The following is an 18,561-nucleotide window of genomic DNA, read 5'->3' on the forward strand; positions in this document are numbered from 1 at the left end:
TAGCCTTAACAGAGCATAGATTAAACAATTCATCCACCCTTCATATTCTTCCATGTCTTCTGTTTCATCTGGATCCGGGAATGCCTTAACAACCTTGACATACCACTCCTTGCTTTCCTTCACACAATATAAGCCGTGCATTTCTGCATGCTCCTCAGCTGACGGCACCTCATTAAGTAGCTGAACAATCTCCTCATCAATCACCATGCAAACACGATATTTGTTCCACCTGTCTTGCTGCCCTTGCCCTTCCACCCATGATTCAAAATGGGAACGAACGTCCTCGATCGTCACGCCGTCAAATGTCTGTGGATCTTCCATAATAGTCAGGCGGTGACAAGCCCATAGCTCATCATTAAGTGTGGGATCTGGGTCTTGGACACCAGAGTAGCGGAGGTCTTCCTAGACTTCTCGTTTAATCCAGGAATTAATGGTGTTGATTGCCCTGCAGAATGCATCCCACCGGCATGTCCACTTGTTTCTGACCATCCTTTCGTGGATCATCGGCATAGTAGATTCTACTGAGTAGTCTGGCATTGAGTTTTTGGGATCTTTAATTTGGTTCCTTCTAGTCTTTGACAGTTTGCTGCGTTCTTGTCTAAATGTATATGATCAGCATCATCCAGCCTTTCCATGGAACTCGCCCTACGGAGAGTGCCCTCAGAGTGGCTACATAAGAGATCTAGTAATACACACTGATTAGACAAAACTAACACATACGCCCATAGCAATGTGGGAAATAGAGCTTCCCGTCCACTCAACCATAGTTAAGCCAGTATTATCAATGCGGCTAAAAGCATATGCCCTTGGAGACTTACTGCTTTAGGGGCAGAGCTGCTAAATCACAGGGTGAGGGTGGGTAAGTGAAGGTGAGCTAAGAGATCGATGCCATATCAAAAACCGTGCTGAAGGTCATGCTGAATAAACTCCATTATCTCCATCCTCTATTCTATACCAGAAGTTCACCATATTCGTCGCATCAACCATAGACGACCATAGTCTCACCATTGTGTAGAGTGAGCATTTCATCCATCCTTCATAGTCTTCATCGCCTTCATCTGCTTCCGGAAACGCCTCAATAACCTTAACATACTATGTGTTGATCTCCTCCACACAGCGCATGCCATGCATTTCCTTATGCTCTTCTGCTAAGGGCACCTCGTTCACCAGCAAGTCAAGAACCTCATCATCAATCATCATACAAACACGGTATTTATTCCACCGATCCCGCATACCTTGTCCTTCTACCCAAGATTCAAAATGCGAACGGACATCCCTGATTGAAGCCCCATTGAGTCGTTCTGGATCCTCCATAATGGTTAACCGGTGGCATGCCCATAGCTCATTGTTCGGTGTGGGGTCTGCATCTTGGAGACCCATGGTGTGCATGTCTCGGTAGACTTCTCGCTTGAGCCAGGAGTTGATAATGTCAATCGCTTTGCCAAATGCTGGGTCTGATTTATATGTGGTGCGATAGACTACCCAACCCCATGTTTCTTGTCGCCGTTCACGGACATCAGCAAGAATTCGACGAGACTGACGGTCCCTGTCCAGAGTGATCTGATTTAGACCGGGAATAAAGTACATTATATCGTACAAGGGGACATCTGTGGATAAGGAGTGATAGGAAGGCGGGAGGGGATAAAAGGAAACAGGTGTGCAGCGACAACTGTACTCATTATATACATACAGGGTGGTTCGGGCTATAGTTATTCCACCTTAGCCAGTCGCCTCATTAGAATGTTCTCAATATTCATTCTCCAGCCTATAACCGACCCTTGAAACTAGGTGGAAGGGTCGGTTAGGGGATGAAATGAAGATACCCAGGAGCACATGTGTGTATGTAATAGTTCAACAATTAGAAATAGGCCTGAAGCTTTAGCAGCCTTCACGCGATGAATGAGGCATCTAATTTAGGATCAATCCCACGACATGTTAAAGGATATCTGAGTTTGTCCAGCGTTCAACGGCTCTTTGTACGCTTTACGCGGTGGTTTTCTTTGTTCCGTCGAAATGCCGCCAGAGTTGTCAATACGACGGCTCACGGATCCTATTGTTGAATCGAGCTCAATAGCGAAAAGAATCACGACACCAAATCGAAGAGCAAATGATGTTTGATTTTAAGGCATTCGACAATAGTTGCTTCCATTCGTGAATAGAGAAGTGACAGTCTTTGCAACGGCCGCATAAATAGTAAGAATTCCTCGTCGAAGACTCTCTGACTTGCTAAATATTTCTCTTCTCCCCGCCTGCTCTCTCTCTAGAAGCTTTTATACAAGCTTTAAACCAACATGACGGACCAGTCCAAGAAGAGACGCGCAGCGGTTAGTGGTCCCGCAGGATCAGCCAGGAAGAAAACCCGGCGCACAAAGCCCGAAAACAGCGACTCGGATGAGCCCATTGTGGTAAGTACCTCTACCAGGCAGATTTGAATCATTCTGACATGAGAACAGCTCAGCCAGATCCCCAGTCACCCCCATCTCCAGCTCTTCCGAGAACCACCCGTTCCGCCGCTCCCGCCCCGGTCCCGGTCCCAGCCCCAGCTGCTCGCCGAGCCGCTCCTACTTTTCCCCCTCTGATCTCCACCGGGTCCGTAATTGCAACCTACTCGCCCTGTCTCCGGTGCGTCAAGAAATGGACCGAGGACAACTCGACCATCTGCCACCGCGACGCTGCCCTCGGAAAGTGTCGTTCCTGCAGCCGAGCTGGCGCGGAGTGCAGCGCGCTTCCGAATCACTTTTACGGTCCGCTCACCGCGGCGCAGAAACTCACTGGTCGTGCGCGGCGGAGAACATGTGCTGAGATTAAGAATGCTCTGGAGGCTTATGAGCGCGAGAATGAGGAGGAAGCACCTACCAAGGAAAACGCTGGGTCTGGATCGTCAGGAGAAGAGAGAGGCGAGCTGCTAAAGGCGATCCGGTTGTTGAATAAGAATGTGTTCCGGTTGATGAATACCATTCGGGAAGTACGTGGGATGGAGCTCGTCTCTGACGAGGAGATCTGATTTGAAAGAGGAGTTGTGAGGATGCTGTCCTCTGGCTTTCGAGTTTCGTGCACTAGTGATGCTGGGGTCCACATCATCACATGTTTGGTTAGATTTGGTGTCAACCGTGTCATCAACGGGAGAATACAGCCATCGATCATTTACGTAAAATGTCATTATTGTTGAAGACCTTCTCGCTGCCATTCGATGCGATTCTATGGCGGCAGTTGGCCCATCGTGCATCGTCATTGGCTTCAAGATCTAAACCACCCTGCTGCTTACGAATCACCATGTTGCATTCGACCCCAAGTTGATTATAAATCATCTCTCTCAACAACTAGTTATAAAACTATGCTCACATCAGACAACGAGTAAACCTTTACCTACGCCAATCAACAGAATAAGAACAACCATGAGCCTCAAATATCTCATCACCGGAGCCACTGGCGGCCTCGGCAAAGAAGTCCTCGCCTACTTCGCAGCCAACCGTCCCTCCTCAGAATACGCGGCCGCCTCGTCGAGGGAATCGAATCGAAAACAGTTCGAAGAGCGAGGAATTGCCTTTCGTCATGTAGACTACGATGACCCGCGCACGCTCGACGCAGCCTTCCCGGGCGTCGAGAATCTCTTCTTCGTCAGTACCAATGTCTTTGACAATGAGAGACGCATCAAGCAGCATCGGAATTTCGTGGAGGCTGCCAAGAGAGCGGGCGTCAAACATGTACATTCCCTCTGTCTTTCATTTTTTATCTTTGCAGGCCTTGCTGACTGGCTAGGTGTGGTATACGTCGCTCGCGTTCGGAGGATTGAAGTCCGATTCCAAAGCGGCGATTCAGCAGGCGCATCTCCAGACGGAAGATTTACTCAGAGAGTAAGATACAACCTCTGATGTTCCAAATGTACCGTTCACTGATACCAGTCCAGGTCGGGAATCACATTCACCTCCATCCGCGAGGGAGTCTACGCCGATGCATTCCCGCTGTTCCTCAACTGGTATCCCGACACCACCACCGTGTCCCTCCCCGCCGACGGACGCTGCGCTTTCACTCTGCGAAAAGAGCTCGGGGAAGCAAACGCCCGACTGATGCTCCAGGGTGGTCACGAGAACGAGATCGTCCTCCTGGCAGCAGGGGAGACCATCAGTTTCGCCGAGGCAGTGGACGTGATCAACGAGACGACAGGGTGGAACGTCCGATTCCAGATCGTCTCTCCGGAGGAGTATGTGCGTTTGAGCGCAGCGAACGACCAGGGAGGCAAGCCCGCCGAGTTCTTCCAGGCGCTGGTGAGCTGGTACGAGAGTGTTGCGCAGGGGGAAATCAGCCACACTGATCCATTGATGAAGGAGGTGCTGGGCCGGGAGCCAACCACGCCGCGAGAGGCGATTCGGGGGTTTTTGTTGGAGAATCGGGATTATACCTGGCATCAGAATTATGTGAAGAAGTAGGTAGCATTATACATGACTCGCTTAATTGAGATCAAGGATCAGTCTCACCCGCCTTCCGCTCATCACCGTGTCTTACAGAGGGGTAGAGAGGAATAAGAGATTTATACGGTCAATATACTGCCAGAGTCGCCTTCAAGTTCAGTGACTACCAAGCTGTCTCAACATACTGTACACCCACGCAACCATCATCACGTCGACCCCTCCCGACGAAGGTTCAACCCTGTCAGCGCGGCGGTCTACACGGCGAGGGGCAGGGACGTAGATGTCGTGGTCGTGGATGGGCGGATACTGGTTCGGAACGGGGGAGCTGGGTAACTCTGGCTGGCTCGATGGAGCGTGTGCATGCTCGCTGGGCGGTGAAGTAGGTTCGTTTATGAATCTATGAAATTGATTATGTTGCATTACGAAGGATATGAATTGCATAAGGCTAAAGACTTGGCTTCACCCACAGGGTCTGGGAGTTACAATACGCCGTCAACCCGTTTAGGCCCCATTCCGTGCCAATCCCGCTGGTCTTGTGTCCTCCGAACGGCGCCTTGGGCGACACATCAAAGTGCGAGTTGATCCAGACGCTCCCCGACTCAAGCTGATCGGCCATGCGACGTGCTCGCGTCATATCCTTGCTCCATACTGATGCCCCCAGCCCCGTGTCGGTGCCATTCGCCCGCGCAATGACATCGTCCTCGTCCGACCACTTGAGCATCGGCAGGATCGGTGCAAACGGTTCTTCCTGCACGACCCGGGCCGACTCGGGAGGGTTGTCGACGATGGTCGGGGGGATGAAGTAGCCCGCCGAGTCCTGGATGGTTCCGCCGAGGGCGGTCTTGAGACCTTCAGTGGACAGGCTCTGCCAAAGATCTTTGGCCTTGTCGTACTGCATGCTATTCTGCACGGGGCCGAAGAAGACGTCAGGCTCAGTGCCGTCGCCGACCTTGAGCGATCCCACAAACGCCACGAGCTTCTCCCGGAACTCGTCGTAGATCTTCTCGTGGACGTACAGCCGCTTAACCATCATGCAGATCTGGCTCGAGCAGAGGAAGGAGAGGATGCCGATCTGCTAACATCAGGAGTGCGTCATCAGCTACAAACAAATGGTACATACCTTTGGAATGACCGCATCGATATTGACATCGTCGCAGACGATAGCCGGGTCGTTCCCGCCCAGCTCCAGCGTCACCCGCTTGAGGGACTTGGCACAACTCGCCATGACGCGCTTCCCCGTGAGCGTTGAGCCAGTGAAACTGATCTTGTCGATGCCCGGGTGCTCCGTGATCATGGGGCCGAGGTCATCGCCCCCACTCAATGCCTGGACCACACCGGGCGGGAAGCACTGCGCCGCCAGCTCGGCGAGCTTCAGGCCGCAGTACGGCGTAAACGGGGAGGGTTTGACGATCACGGCGTTCCCTGTGTACACGGCGGGGACGATCTTGCCGACGGCCAGCAGGATGGGGAAGTTCCACGGCACGATGGCCCCGCAGACGCCGATGGGGGTGTACCGCTGGATGATCTTGTGTTCGTCCGTGTCTTCGATGACGGTTTCGGGGATCTCAATGGTGGGGATGGTTCGAGCCCACTGCACGGCCATTCCGACCTCGACGGTGGACTGGCTCAGCGGCTTGCCTTGTTCCTGCGTCATGAGCCGAGCCAATGCTTCCTTGTTTGCTTCGATCTTGTCGGCAAAGGCGTTGAGGGCGGTGCGCCGCTCGTCGAACGAGGTCTTGGACCAGGTGCGGAACGCTTTGCGAGCGGCATCAACGGCTCGATCGAGGTCTTCTTGTGTGGAAACGGGGACCTCGGGGTTGGGTTGCCGGTTGGCAGGGTTGATGCCGTGACGGGTTTGCGAGGTGGTGGTCAACTCATTGTTGATCACATTGTGGAAGGTCTGGACTTGTTAGTAGACGGTAACAGAAGGGTGAGAATGAATACCGTAAAGTCCAAAGACATGATGATGATGCTTAGATGCGTTGATGGAGGGGAAGAATGGACTGGGAAGAGAGATAGTATTCACTGGCAGGAAGATGAGCCTTAAGTACGCGGGTCAGCAAGATCTGTCCCCTCATCCAGTCTTTGTCTAGCCCATCCTCGATCATTCAGTGAGTTCAGAGTGGTTAGTTCAGGTGTTCGAATACTCTTTTAGTGCTATTTTCAGTCAGCCACCGTGACACCAAGGCGGATAGTTAGCGATAGTATCTTTGATGCGGTGCGGGGAAATCCAATCGGTGTTGGGGCCGGCAATCCGACCAGTTCACGCATGTCAATAACGGGAGTTCATCTCCTCGAAGAATTCGAATACTAAGATACTCAAATTATAAATCCGCTATGCAATAAAATCAAGAGGTTGAGCTACGAAAAAGCAGTTGTGTGCTACCTCGTACGCTTGTGTGGTTGACATGATCGATGGCGGGGCAGTAATAGTATTAATAGTATATAGGTGGGAGTTTCTATTTCGGTTCGACATGTGCCATGTAGTTGTACCACTACATCTGAATCCCAAACCATCTTACAGAAAGATGCAGGATATTTTGGGCTCCACTGGCAGGACTAGGAGAGTACCTCGTTGCCGCTCTGGACATGAAACGACAGAAACAGTCACTAGTCGGAAAGGGAAATCATTTCCATCTCGGCAGCTGGTCTCGGCTTGGTTTAACTCCTTATTATTGCACACTTTACAGCATCCCGTGGACTGAGGAAAAGCCTGAGTAAATGGTGTCTTTGCCTGGGAGGCGACTGCATATTTCATGAGTGAACCTGTTGAGGGTATGATTGAGAATAAGAGGCGTTTCTCAGTCAGCACTTGGACGAGTTCCCTATTAACTCACCCTTGAATGAATGTTTATGCAGTTAAACTATGAGCTAAAATCTGACGTGATCTTGAAAAATGCTGCATGCGGCTTGGTAGTGCAAGAGGGGTAGATATCAGACAGCGTTGGCGGGGGTGGTCTAGTTGAATACAACATAAATAAGCATCTATCGTGGCATGAGCTTTCCGTTTTTCGAACAGGAGACGATTACATTAGACGTCGTACGGCAACATGGTCGACTTCACCCTCTCCAGCTCCGAACAGCAAACAAGAGCGGCAGCACGCAGCTTTGCTGCTGCCAACTTAGCCGGCGCTCAAGCAATATATTCCGATCTCGCAACACCCGAAGAGCGATTTCAAAGCCTCCGGCCCATCTATGCGGCCGCAGTCAAGGCTAATCTCATCAAGGCCCAGGTGCCGGCCCAGATCGGGGGCAGCAGTACTAATCTAGTCGAGGCTGCTATCCTAGTAGAGGAGTTTTACGCCGTCGAAGCATCCGCTTCATTAACCATTTTTGGGACCGGACTAGGCTTGACTCCTGTCGCGCTGGCTTATCGGCCTTCAATTCAGAAATTCCTTGATCCCTTCCTTGCAAGCGAGGGGCACCGCTTGCTTCGTTGGTGTTTTCGGAGCCTGCCGGCGTGGTATGCTTTCCGCCCTTCTTTCAGGTTCTGGTATGATTATGCTGACCACCGTCTTAGGCAAATTGGCTGGAACCTGGAGCGCCTGGTTTGCAAACAACAGCACGCCGGGAGGGAGATGAATGGGTTCTGAATGGTGAAAAGATATGGGCGACCAACTCCGCAGGCTGGGACTTTCGAGGCGCCGATCTGAGCTGCGTGGTGTGTCGATGCGTTGATGAGGACGAGGTTGCGCAGGCTTCCTGTCCCCAGGACCTCATCATGATTCTGCTGGTTACCCGGGATGATATCCAGAGAAACGGACCGGACTGCTTCCAGGTCCTTAAACATGTTGAGACGGCGGGACACAAAGCTACCTCAGGACCGCATATCAAGGTAGGGGTTTGGTCCTTTCCTCTACTTTACGAATGACGCTGAAGAGACAGTATACAAACCTCCGGGTTCCAGTCGAAAACGTCCTCTGCGCGCCAGGTACCGGTGCTCCCATCGTGCTACACTCCTTTGAGATCTCGGGTTGGTATTATCCACCCCAGGAGAGAGCCAGCTGACATCCACAGCAATGCTCGTAGGAGCAATGGGTGTCGGGATCCAACGAGCCGTGTTCGATGCGGCCCTGGCCTTCTCTCGTGACCCACGCGGTGGCACTGTCCCCATCGCCCAACGTCAGTCCGTCGCGGACCTCCTGATCAACATCAAAATGCGGACAGAGACATCGCGGTACCTGACATGGAAAGCCGCGCACTGCTTGGCAGCTGGTCCTGGCGAGCATGCACAGAGACGGGAGCACGCACTGCTGGCCAAGGTACATTGCTCCGATGCAGCGGTGCAGTCGTGTCTAGACGCGATCAATGCGGTGGGGGTGTACGTAATTCAATCTCAATCTTGTCTGCACGAACTGACGCTGCTTGAAGGTCGGCGTATAACCTTGAAACGCCATTTGCCTCCCTCCTCGCTACTGCGCTCGTTCTGCCTATTTTTGACGGAGGGAATGTGGGGATCCGCAGACGGGCACTGCAGGATTTGTTCCTTGAAGAAGGATATCAGCCGTGGGGGACGACGTTTGGATTCGATAACTAGTAGGCATTTCCTACGTTATGGCTGCCTGGGAAAGGCGTCCTTGTGTCTTTCAGTGTATTGTTGCGCCGCGGCCATGGCCATGTACGGCGGCTATGGTAAGCTACGGATCCGGTTGAAAGAGAAATTGATATCATTTATCAACCATTAATCTATATTGAAACCCTTCGGCGCAACCAAGAAGAGTCAATCCTTGTTTGAAACTAAAAACAATCAACCAAGTATACTGACGTGTCCGTTTCTCCGTCACGATGACTTCATCCCTTGTCTGTTCCCCTCTGCGGGGTGAATGCCTCTGTACCATTGATTACTCTCTTCCAGGCCATTGTATGCTCTCGTACACTCGAGCAGGATGAGTAGCATACAAAATAATAGACCAACAAGGCGTTTACGGGAAGCCTTGAAGCAAGGTATGTTCACGCCGTCTCTTGCCGAATGCCCTAACGCGGATAGCAGGGAAATGCCTCATCGGACCCGGGGTCTTCGATGGGATCTCGACACGCGTTGCAAGCCAGATCGGGTTCGACTTTCTCTACCTGGCCGGCAGCGGAGCGACGGGCTCGTACTGCGGCGAACCCGACCTCTCTGTCATGACCCAGACGGAGTTCTTCCAGCTGGGGCGCATGGTCGCGCTGCATACAGAGCTACCTATCATCGCCGATGCGGACACCGGTTTCGGCGGACCGCTGAACATTTCTCGCACCGTGCGACTGTACGAGCACGCGGGAATCGCGGGCCTCCACATTGAAGACCAGGTATGACAGGTCCCACAATCTCGTGTACGTCGCCCGTATTGACTGCAATCACATCAGGTCTTCCCCAAGCGGTGTGGCCAGCTCCAAGGCAAAGACGTCGTGGACCTGGAAGTCTTCATCGAGCGCGTCCGCAGCGCGGTCGAGGCACGCCAGGATCCGGACTTTGTCATCATCGCGCGGACCGATGCGCGGCAAGCTAAGAAGTTTGGCGGTCCAAATGCCGGGTCTGAGGCCTTCCATGAAGGGATCAAGCGGCTCAAGGCTGCTGTAGCTGCTGGGGCCGATATGGTCTTTATGGAATCCCCGCGCACTGAGGACGAGTGTCGGGCTCTGGTCAAGGAGATGGGAGATGTACCCGTTCTGATCAATGTTCTTCCAAATGTGAGAATATCTCGAATGAGAATACATAGCAAATGTGCTGACAGATGACACGCAGGGTCTCACTCCCAACTTGAAGATATCAGAGTGCAATCGGCTGGGCTTTCGGGCAGCGATCTACCCGTGTACCGGATTTATTCCTGCTATGCTGGCTATGCAACGGTCGTACGCTGCTCTGAAAGCCACGGGAACCGACCTTGAAGCGTGCGAGGGACAGACGATCAAAGATTTCTTCGACCAGGTTGGGTTGGGCGAGGCGTGGGAGTTCGATGCTAGAATCAGCGATTTTAGCAAGAAGCAAACTGGAGGGAAAGGGGCTCAGGAGGAGAGTTGAAGGTCATCCCATATATCTACTTTCGAGTAATGCATATCAAGTCGGGTGGCAGACCTAGACATCGGTGTCCACCCAGATCACCGGTCCCTTTCTTCTTGAGCATAACACCAGCATAGCCGCTTAGGTCTCGATAACGGGGGTCCATGTTTTCAGCGCAATGACAAGTGGAATTGCCCCAGTTGAATATCAGTGATGGTAATGGTGACTCTAATTATTCGTCGGTCGGGTATAGCGCCGGCACTGACAAAAGCGGAAGAATAGAAAGTCTCCGATGCTACTCGCATCGATTATCAATCTTTACCAATCCTCGACTCTCCTTTGTCAGTGATTACTCGGGTTCTATCGTTGAGAATATAAGTTCACCTCATGGGTACTCACGTATTCCTCACTTTGTGAGATATCTTCGAGCCACCACCTGTCCACGTGTCATCTGTGCTTATAAGTCCGTCAATTATCTCCCGTCATGGAATATAACATCCTTATCACCGGTGGCTCAGGCTACCTGGGAGGCACACTTTTGAACCAGTTAAAAAGCGCAGACCTCCCCAAATACCACAAACTGTTTGCATCCGTGAGAACCTCCGCCCAGGCCGAGGCCGTGAAGCAGTACTCCGCCGAACCCCTGCAGTTTGATATGCAGGACGAAACCAGCGTGCGCAACGCCATCTTGCAAAACAGAATAAATGTTGTCTTCTTTCTCGTCGACGCAATCAGCTCGAGTACTCAAGAGTCCTTTATCAAGGCGTTGGCGGAACTGGGCAAGACAACTGGACAGGATGTGCATTTTCTTCATGCAAGTCCTCCTCCTTGCGTACTTGTATTTCCAGATGCTGACTTCTCTCGCGAGATCTAGACCAGTGGAGCGAAGGCGTTTTCTAACCATGCTGGAGCTCCGATTGATCGTCTTCTTTTCGACGAGGACCCCAACTTATACGAGATTCAGAAGTCTCAGCGGTCCTCGCTCCCGATGATGCAGAAGGTGAGTCACACAGGTTATCAACTGTTTCTCGGTCTCATCGCGTCTTAGGGCGTGGAAACAAACAATCGGATCATAGAGCTGAGCGAATCTCTCGGTGTGAAAAGTTACATATTCTCCCCCTGCGTGGTTTGTAAGTTATTGCGCTTACCATGCAGAGCCAGAAACTGACCATCAGCACAGATGGTAAAGGAGAAGGATTCGGGAACAAGTTGTCGATCCAAACAGCTGCTATCGTGAGAGCAGCCAAAGCAACTGGGAGAGTGTACAATCTGAATGAAAGAGACGACTGGGTGAGTAGTCTCCCACGCAATGACATCCAGATCTAATCACCCGGTGACAGGCTTGGCCGGTCTGCCATTTGCTTGACAACACCATGTTGTATGTCGAGATACTGCGGAAGATACTGTCATCCGAGGAGATCCCCCACGGTCGAAATGGTTACTACCTCCCGTCAAGTGGGCGGGTTGCATGGAAAGACGTTTACGCATCCATTGCCACTGCTCTTTTCAAAAGAGGTCTCCTCGAGGATAGTGCTGTTCATCCGGTCGACGAAGACATTCTAGGTGATATGGCTACTGCGCTTGACTCACCGAAAGAAATGGTCGCGGTCCAAATTGGTGGCGAGTATGTGAATCCCTTTCTCAGGTCCAAGGGCAACAAGAGTAACGTGTCTTCGCGCAGATGTCTTTTGGAAGCAAGAAATGGCCTCAAAATTGGCTGGAAGCCGGTGTTCCCTCCTGAGCATTTTCTCGATGTCCTCGATCAAGAAGTCGATCTCATTCTTTCAGACGATGCTCAAAAGTCTCGCTGAGATGTCTCGCAGAAAACCACGCGTGGTTGTCCTCAATTAAGAAGATGATCTTTGAACTGGCAATTGGCAGGAATCCTAATCCTCATGGTGTGTATGTTACGGTCGAAAGGGATATGTGTGTTTGTCGTCTTAATCTTTCTCCTGAAGTCTATTGCACACCACGCAAGCTATACATCACACTGCCATTGTTAGGGAAACAGCTCCTCTGAAGACACATATGTGACATGTCTAAATAAGATTCATTTCCGGCTTCTCAACCGGAGCTTAAATAACATAAACTCTCAGTTAATGTCAAAGAGTCACTTGATAAAAATATTTGTGTAGAAGCCCTCTCTTTGCGCTATTTATGAACCTCTCATCGCAAATTTGCAGCGATTCTGGTTCATATAATTAACCAGCTTCCCTCTTTTGCTACCATTTACATATCGAACTCTACTACTGCTAGTCAAGGAGTGGTTCCGACAATTTACGTAATGTGTTGTGTCCCATCTTGAACAGCGCCAAAGGTGTCAGAGACGGTAAGTGACGTGACCTAGATTGTTCCCAGCCCAATTCATACAGAATCATACAGACGATATAGGGCCGATAGCTAAAGTTCACAAGGAGGGCCAGACTCTTCCTACGACGTTTGGTAAGGTTATTAATACGAAGTTTTGTCTCAGCATGGATGATTAATAAGCGATTCTGAGGAGCCGAAGCGACAGCAAGTATGAGTCACAGATATTCAATATTATGGAACGGTAGGTTAAACTCGGTTCTTGTATATAGTCAATCACATGATTATGAAGAATAAAATCCTGGACAAAATTTCAATCGGGTTACTTCCTGCAACTTACTGACTCTGCGCCTGTAGAGACCATTTGGAGGAGACTTGTATATACGTATCCCAGCCCGACGCATTACGGGATCAATGTCTTCATATGATGTGCTTGTCACCGGTTCAGCAGGCCACCTCGGCACTGCTCTCATGCTGTCCCTTCCTTCGCTCGGCTTCACTCCTTTTGGCATTGATATCCTGCCTTCCTCCACCACCACAAGTGTAGGATCGATTACGGATCGAGCTTTCATCGCCTCCATCTTCAAGTCCCAACCCATCAAGCATGTCCTCCACCCTGCAACATTGCACAAGCCGCACATCTGCAGCCATAAAAACGAGGACTTCGTCTCAACAAATATTCTCGGAACGCTAGTCCTCCTCGAAGAATCAGCCAAATACAGCCACCGGATCGAGAGCTTCGTCTTCTTCAGCACGACCAGCACATTCGGCATGGCACTAAGTCCCAAGCCGGGATTCCCCGCCGCATGGATCGACGAAACTGTCGTCCCTGAGCCCAAAAACATTTACGGCGTGACAAAAGTCGCAGCGGAGGATCTCTGCGCCCTGATCCAGAAGCAGAGTGGCATGCCGGTGCTGGTTCTCCGTACGAGCCGCTTTTTCCCCGAGGAGGATGACGACGAGGGACGCCGCGCGGCCATGGGCGATGAGAACTTGAAGGTTTTGGAGCTTGCGTATCGCAGATGCGATATTGAGGATATTGTGCGGGCGTCGGTCTGCGCGATGACGAAAGCGAGGGATATTCGCTGGGGGAAGTACATCATCAGCGCGCCGCCGCTCTTCAGGAATGATGCGAACACGCTCGACAGGCTTAACCGGAACCCGGAAGAGGTGTTTAACGAGATGTGTCCGGGATTAGGGGCTGTGTTTGAGCAGAAAGGGTGGAAGCATCTTCCGAGGATTGATCGGGTGTATGATTCTAGCAAGGCGATGAGGGAGCTGGGATGGGAGCCACAGTATACATTTGAGAAGACCGTGGAGAGGTTGGCAATGGGTGGAGAATGGAGGAGTGAATTGACGGCGAAGGTAGGCAGGAAGGGGTACCATGCTGTGAGCACTGGGGTGTATACAAAGCGATAGACTTTATATCAGAAGTAGAGGTTATCACATCATACCCTCTTTCCAGAAAAAGACGAGCAATGACAGAAGATCGGATTTGACCGCGTTCTTTTGCTGATTTATGACGGTGAAGAGGGAGGCGGATATCCAAGCCAGACACCACTCGTTAGCTGTCAGAATTGGTATATTGAAATCGTCAAAGCCCTGATGGGAGCAGAAGTTGATGTTGGATCTAACACTGAGGCTGAACACTGCGTTGTTTACTGTCAGAAGATGGATGCATGGACCGGTCCCAGCCCTTTCCCATAGCCTTCTAGTGTTCTCTGGTACATATTCTCCGAATCCACAGACTGGACTTGCTTCCAAACTTCAGCATCCTAACCAAGATTCAAAGGAAGAATATCAGCTCGGTGCCCTGGTAGGGCTGCCAATAGTTACGTCACCCGAACCCGGAACTTGCCACCCCCAGCCAAACAATGGGCCCACATATACATATCATATACATATACCCTGGCGATATGCCAGCTTTAGGATAGAATCCAGGAGTTTACCTGACCATCTCAAACGGCAGCTGTCAATATGCCGAAAATCGGCCTGTCTCGTGCAATATCTCCAAAAGGTCGGGTGCGGTTTGTCTCCTTGAGAAGCTGCCCCCGTCCCTACGCTATACTGGCTCTTCCTCAGAATTCCCACAGAATCGGCGTGCAGACGCCGCAGAGTAATACATGGCCGAGAGGGTTCCGGACTGGACAAATGCGAAATATACCAGAGCAAGAGACAACAAAGAATGATGCACAATTTCCGCAACCGCCACCAGAGAAACAGTCAAAGTCGACTCGACCAGTAGTTGTGGACTCGAAGGGAAAAGAGTATCACAGCCTCAAGGAATACAGGGAGGGACCGAACCCAGAGAGCGGCGAGCTGGGTAAGGAGTATGATTCCGAAGATGTAAGGACTCACAACAGGGATGTGGACGACAGGCATAAGAAGGATTGATGATCAATACGCTCATATGGATGTACTACTGCTATTTTCTCTTCATGTATCATAGTTGCTTTATTGCGGGAAATCAGTATAGACAATTTGTACGTGTTACTCACAAAATTGATCGATAGGAGTGCTATTCGAGTATGCATGGGGTTCCAGTTGCCAGCTGAATCCTATATTCTGATTTCCGCACAGAATGCTACAAGAAGGATCGAAAGTTACGTTTCCATTCCAATTAAGATTTTCTTATACTTCGTCTCTCCAGTTCTGCAACACGCCCAGAAAGAAGTAGCAGTCGCTTCTGGAGCATCTACGACTATAGTCAGCTTGTCCTGCGCAACAAACAGCTGGTAGCGTTCCAGCTGGCATGACACACCGCTGCTAATTACGAGACAGTGGTAAATACTCACAATGAGATTGATATTCTGCGGCACCCTATATTTCGCCATAGTGTATCGGTATGCAGATGTACCGCCAACGATGGCTCCAACTGCGAACGCACTTAGGCTTATTTATCGTGTAATGTCAGCCAAGAAGCAGGTAGGGAAGGGTCTCGAGGTTTGCCAACCTGTATGTTCTCGTCACAGACATAACTTATTCAGTAATCAAGATTCTGTCTTGTGCAAGTACGGAAGAACATTGCCGAGTTATTGAAAGCCAAATCTGTGCAGATTATCAATGAATGCAGACTGCTCAGGAGAGGCAACTATATACTAATGAGGATGTGGCCTGACCCAGAGGCGAGATGTGATATCGAACCAGAAGTATATATCGCTCTACCAAGGTTGCTCGAAGACAAATTTGGCTTAGACCAGAAATCTTTCTGGAGCTCCTTGTGATAGCGGCCTGTTCTAACTCTAATACAAGAGTCATGTGTCAATGCTCGCTTCAGAAAACCAAATATGACAGAACGCAACAATACGTTTGTTGATCGGCCGGTTTATACTGGTCACACGACGTACAGCGTCCAAATGAGCGCAGTAGACAGTTAAACAACTGTCCTAACTGCACCAGGAGAGTTATATGCCATGACTCTATGTCCGACCCGCGGGGCGGTATTTGCCTATCAGACTAAGCCAGCTATTCTAAATCTAGCAGTTTTACTCTGTCTGCAGCTTATGGTGGGAACAACAAGATCAACCTATCCGCTCTTCTCCTTCCATAATGGCATACCTTACTTATTTAAGCCTGGTCATGGTGTTACGCATTCTTCACCTTCCATAAGAATGCGTAACACCATGACTAGGCTTCAATAGGCAGAAAGACAGAGAAATAGGTCAGAAGTGGAGCAGCAAGTGGGCCTTGTTTTCTGTATTACAGCCTACAGTATGTATCTCGCCGGAGGTGGGGGAGGAAAATAAGCTTAAGTACAGTCTGAAGGCCAAAAACTGACGATGTGACCAGCGAGAGGGTGAGAGGCAATCTGGGCCCACACGAGATGGTATGCAGCAACTCTCGCACACCCAGCATGGTTCTGCAAAGTCGAGACGATTCGCCATTACTACGAAGGGTGTGCAAGTAGTGACAGGACTGTTGACAATGACACCCATCTCTGCCGCATCCCGTTTTCTACACCTCGTTATCGAAGTCCATAAAGAGACTATCCAGTGAGAAGCAGAGAATCCCTGCCCCAGACTCGACGCAGGTCACATGGCCTGTGATGTTCTGCTGAAGGAGAGACGGGATTGTTGATATACTTTGTCGAATTATGTTCATGTTTAGGGACGTTGCAGTAACAGAGCAAGCGATGGTGACTTTTGTATGGTCAGAATCCTTAGCTATTGATCCTTGAGGAACTCTAGAACAAGGTCGAGTGCCCGCAAGCTCATACATATAGAAACTTTGCTTAGGGGTGCTGTCCTTTCACAGATCCCAACAAAGTCTTACTCATCAAAGACTTCAGTCACAATCCCCATACTGTTGGGACTATGCTGCAATCTGGGTATTGGTGGTCCTCCGCGGCGGGCCATGTCAGTGTAAGTATGACGCCAGCCAGTGCTACTAGATATTTCAGCGGGAGTGCCACCAATGCACCAGATTAATTTAGCCGCTATTTGCTGTCGATACTTTATTATAATAACCAATCATTATCAATGTCCGTTCAGAAAAGAGACGATAATGGACATAGATTGGTGGATGCGGACCCCGCACCGTACCATAAAAACAGAAGAGGACCTCCGTCATCGATTCCGCATCCATCCAATCCGTATATAGTGCTCGTTCCCTTCCTGAGCAGAGTCAGTTTCTCTTCTGAGCGTGTGAGATCTCTATTGCATTGTAGCTTGACTATTTGAAACTCTGTGTCAACCACGATATACCTATCAAACCGATATGGCATCTACAACAGGACAACAATATCTCGACATTGAAATCAAAGATGACATGAAGTATGACATCCGAATCGAAAATGCTCATATAGAAAGGTATCTACTTCTCAGTCTGCCTGGATCATCAGTGACTAGCAGTTTCGTCTGACATTCCGTAGCGGCGAGTTTTACAGGGAGGGTGATCAGAATGATACCCTAACCACCGACGACATTGAAGACATGATTATTCGCCATAACGGGGGTCTGCGGCATGTCTGTTCCTGTGGCGAAGAAAAAGGCTTCAAAGGGTTGCAAGGCACAATTGACCTCATCGACGATGTAAAGGATGCCAGAATCTGCACCCTAGCATGGAATGCTCCTATGGAGCCCGGAAAAAGGAATATGTTCATGCTGCGTGATCAGGACCCACGATACAATGTCGATATTGGAAAGTGGAATGAATCTGGTATCTTGGGCAAGGTTCCAGTTACCATCAGGGATGAGTAGGATGTCTGGGATATGCAACAGGATGATTTGTCATTGTGTGGCTTCTTTTCCTACATACGAAACTCATATATGAAGCTTTCATACAATGGTGGCCCGAAGTGTTATTACCCTCTTCAATGAGCCAGTCTAATCTAATTCACTGTTCCACGGCATCTGCTGTCTAGATGCGCTGGCACAGAGGTGAACTCAACTGTGAAGATCGGTCATCCAATGGTAGAGGTTCCTAAATATCCTTCGTTTCCTCTGCTCTGCACCAGACGATAACCCAAATAAACAGCTTGTCGTACCACGGTGCGGGACGGAGGTTCGCTGCTTTCATGGTGCCCTGTGTATGAGGACGGGATGACGAAGCATGTCATATGATCATTGATAAATCAATAGATTGTCCAAATACTAATAGCTGGATTTGCAGACTTCGGAAATGGTCTGAGTGCGCTGAAACCGTTGTAAGATGGAGCAAATTGCGGGCGCTGAGCAATACGTCACAGAAGTCAAGCCGAAAAGAGATGAAAACGCTTGATACCACATGTACAGCTGTATCTTAAAACGAGGGAAAACCCCCGTAAGTCGCAACGGCTCAACCATTCCTGCAGAGATAGTTTGGTGCCTAAATATACCTGGCTTCACCCGAAATCAAGTTGGAATAATAGAATTCCTATCCACCCAG

The 18,561-nt window shown here is 50.2% G+C and overlaps 11 protein-coding genes across 11 annotated transcripts; 8 read left to right on the forward strand and 3 right to left on the reverse strand.

Moving 5' to 3' along the window:
- Positions 1–926: 926 nt before the first annotated feature.
- Positions 927–1,623, reverse strand: P174DRAFT_443329 (uncharacterized protein). Its single transcript, XM_024827800.1, has one exon. It carries the CDS (start codon positions 1,585–1,587, stop codon positions 1,093–1,095), a length of 495 nt encoding a protein of 164 aa, XP_024682050.1. The 5' UTR covers positions 1,588–1,623; the 3' UTR covers positions 927–1,092.
- Positions 1,624–1,932: 309 nt separating this feature from the next.
- Positions 1,933–3,141, forward strand: P174DRAFT_392421 (uncharacterized protein). Its single transcript, XM_024823552.1, has 2 exons — positions 1,933–2,409; positions 2,454–3,141. Exons 1-2 carry the CDS (start codon positions 2,292–2,294, stop codon positions 3,002–3,004), a joined length of 669 nt encoding a protein of 222 aa, XP_024682051.1. The 5' UTR covers positions 1,933–2,291; the 3' UTR covers positions 3,005–3,141.
- A 254-nt stretch (positions 3,142–3,395) lies between these two features.
- On the forward strand, positions 3,396–4,421 carry P174DRAFT_409723 (putative NmrA-like family protein; the record flags this gene model as incomplete). Its single annotated transcript, XM_024824219.1, has 3 exons — positions 3,396–3,704; positions 3,760–3,854; positions 3,908–4,421. Coding segments are annotated over 3 exons (918 nt in total), but the record flags the coding sequence as incomplete, so codon positions are not given.
- A 401-nt stretch (positions 4,422–4,822) lies between these two features.
- Positions 4,823–6,795, reverse strand: P174DRAFT_443332 (aldehyde dehydrogenase family protein). Its single transcript, XM_024827802.1, has 3 exons — positions 6,354–6,795; positions 5,530–6,309; positions 4,823–5,481 (listed from the first exon to the last, which is right to left on the reverse strand). Exons 1-3 carry the CDS (start codon positions 6,369–6,371, stop codon positions 4,855–4,857), a joined length of 1,425 nt encoding a protein of 474 aa, XP_024682053.1. The 5' UTR covers positions 6,372–6,795; the 3' UTR covers positions 4,823–4,854.
- Positions 6,796–7,389: 594 nt separating this feature from the next.
- Positions 7,390–9,326, forward strand: P174DRAFT_443333 (acyl-CoA dehydrogenase family protein). The gene is made up of 5 exons (XM_024827803.1): positions 7,390–7,850; positions 7,952–8,244; positions 8,295–8,382; positions 8,427–8,730; positions 8,781–9,326. Exons 1-5 carry the CDS (start codon positions 7,460–7,462, stop codon positions 8,944–8,946), a joined length of 1,242 nt encoding a protein of 413 aa, XP_024682054.1. The 5' UTR covers positions 7,390–7,459; the 3' UTR covers positions 8,947–9,326.
- On the forward strand, positions 9,296–10,538 carry P174DRAFT_513835 (isocitrate lyase/PEP mutase family protein; the record flags this gene model as incomplete). Its single annotated transcript, XM_024832017.1, has 4 exons — positions 9,296–9,353; positions 9,400–9,698; positions 9,756–10,079; positions 10,135–10,538. 4 exons carry the CDS (start codon positions 9,296–9,298, stop codon positions 10,408–10,410), a joined length of 957 nt encoding a protein of 318 aa, XP_024682055.1. The 3' UTR covers positions 10,411–10,538.
- A 283-nt stretch (positions 10,539–10,821) lies between these two features.
- On the forward strand, positions 10,822–12,445 carry P174DRAFT_392431 (uncharacterized protein). The gene is made up of 5 exons (XM_024823553.1): positions 10,822–11,221; positions 11,264–11,389; positions 11,438–11,519; positions 11,570–11,679; positions 11,730–12,445. Exons 1-5 carry the CDS (start codon positions 10,874–10,876, stop codon positions 12,198–12,200), a joined length of 1,137 nt encoding a protein of 378 aa, XP_024682056.1. The 5' UTR covers positions 10,822–10,873; the 3' UTR covers positions 12,201–12,445.
- Positions 12,446–12,984: 539 nt separating this feature from the next.
- Positions 12,985–14,441, forward strand: P174DRAFT_443336 (NAD-dependent epimerase/dehydratase family protein). The gene has a single exon (XM_024827804.1). It carries the CDS (start codon positions 13,111–13,113, stop codon positions 14,113–14,115), a length of 1,005 nt encoding a protein of 334 aa, XP_024682057.1. The 5' UTR covers positions 12,985–13,110; the 3' UTR covers positions 14,116–14,441.
- A 198-nt stretch (positions 14,442–14,639) lies between these two features.
- On the forward strand, positions 14,640–15,211 carry P174DRAFT_443337 (uncharacterized protein). Its single transcript, XM_024827805.1, has one exon. It carries the CDS (start codon positions 14,674–14,676, stop codon positions 15,088–15,090), a length of 417 nt encoding a protein of 138 aa, XP_024682058.1. The 5' UTR covers positions 14,640–14,673; the 3' UTR covers positions 15,091–15,211.
- Positions 15,195–15,802, reverse strand: P174DRAFT_234762 (uncharacterized protein). Its single transcript, XM_024821413.1, has 3 exons — positions 15,650–15,802; positions 15,458–15,588; positions 15,195–15,391 (listed from the first exon to the last, which is right to left on the reverse strand). Exons 1-3 carry the CDS (start codon positions 15,670–15,672, stop codon positions 15,300–15,302), a joined length of 246 nt encoding a protein of 81 aa, XP_024682059.1. The 5' UTR covers positions 15,673–15,802; the 3' UTR covers positions 15,195–15,299.
- Positions 15,803–17,290: 1,488 nt separating this feature from the next.
- P174DRAFT_409737 (aegerolysin family protein) lies at positions 17,291–18,099 on the forward strand. Its single transcript, XM_024824220.1, has 2 exons — positions 17,291–17,504; positions 17,567–18,099. Exons 1-2 carry the CDS (start codon positions 17,413–17,415, stop codon positions 17,892–17,894), a joined length of 420 nt encoding a protein of 139 aa, XP_024682060.1. The 5' UTR covers positions 17,291–17,412; the 3' UTR covers positions 17,895–18,099.
- The last annotated feature ends 462 nt before the right edge of the window (positions 18,100–18,561 follow it).

This window comes from Aspergillus novofumigatus (genome assembly GCF_002847465.1).
Source record: "Aspergillus novofumigatus IBT 16806 chromosome Unknown P174scaffold_5, whole genome shotgun sequence".
Taxonomy (NCBI): Eukaryota; Fungi; Ascomycota; class Eurotiomycetes; order Eurotiales; family Aspergillaceae; genus Aspergillus; species Aspergillus novofumigatus.

Coding starts and splice junctions, on each gene's coding strand:
- P174DRAFT_443329 (XM_024827800.1), bottom strand. CDS start 1,587: ATGTACTTTATTCCCGGTCTAAATCAGATCACTCTGGACAGGGACCGT.
- P174DRAFT_392421 (XM_024823552.1), top strand. CDS start 2,292: ATGACGGACCAGTCCAAGAAGAGACGCGCAGCGGTTAGTGGTCCCGCA. Junction 2,410..2,453: donor GGATGAGCCCATTGTGGTAA/GTACCTCTACCA, acceptor ACATGAGAACAG/CTCAGCCAGATCCCCAGTCA.
- P174DRAFT_443332 (XM_024827802.1), bottom strand. Junction 5,482..5,529: donor TCGATGCGGTCATTCCAAAG/GTATGTACCATT, acceptor TGATGTTAGCAG/ATCGGCATCCTCTCCTTCCT.
- P174DRAFT_443333 (XM_024827803.1), top strand. CDS start 7,460: ATGGTCGACTTCACCCTCTCCAGCTCCGAACAGCAAACAAGAGCGGCA. Junction 8,245..8,294: donor CCTCAGGACCGCATATCAAG/GTAGGGGTTTGG, acceptor CTGAAGAGACAG/TATACAAACCTCCGGGTTCC. Junction 8,383..8,426: donor ACACTCCTTTGAGATCTCGG/GTTGGTATTATC, acceptor TGACATCCACAG/CAATGCTCGTAGGAGCAATG.
- P174DRAFT_392431 (XM_024823553.1), top strand. CDS start 10,874: ATGGAATATAACATCCTTATCACCGGTGGCTCAGGCTACCTGGGAGGC. Junction 11,390..11,437: donor CGCTCCCGATGATGCAGAAG/GTGAGTCACACA, acceptor ATCGCGTCTTAG/GGCGTGGAAACAAACAATCG. Junction 11,520..11,569: donor ATTCTCCCCCTGCGTGGTTT/GTAAGTTATTGC, acceptor CCATCAGCACAG/ATGGTAAAGGAGAAGGATTC.
- P174DRAFT_443336 (XM_024827804.1), top strand. CDS start 13,111: ATGTCTTCATATGATGTGCTTGTCACCGGTTCAGCAGGCCACCTCGGC.
- P174DRAFT_443337 (XM_024827805.1), top strand. CDS start 14,674: ATGCCGAAAATCGGCCTGTCTCGTGCAATATCTCCAAAAGGTCGGGTG.
- P174DRAFT_234762 (XM_024821413.1), bottom strand. CDS start 15,672: ATGTCTGTGACGAGAACATACAG. Junction 15,589..15,649: donor TCTGTGACGAGAACATACAG/GTTGGCAAACCT, acceptor ACGATAAATAAG/CCTAAGTGCGTTCGCAGTTG. Junction 15,392..15,457: donor CTGTCTCGTAATTAGCAGCG/GTGTGTCATGCC, acceptor CTATAGTCGTAG/ATGCTCCAGAAGCGACTGCT.
- P174DRAFT_409737 (XM_024824220.1), top strand. CDS start 17,413: ATGGCATCTACAACAGGACAACAATATCTCGACATTGAAATCAAAGAT. Junction 17,505..17,566: donor GAAAATGCTCATATAGAAAG/GTATCTACTTCT, acceptor GACATTCCGTAG/CGGCGAGTTTTACAGGGAGG.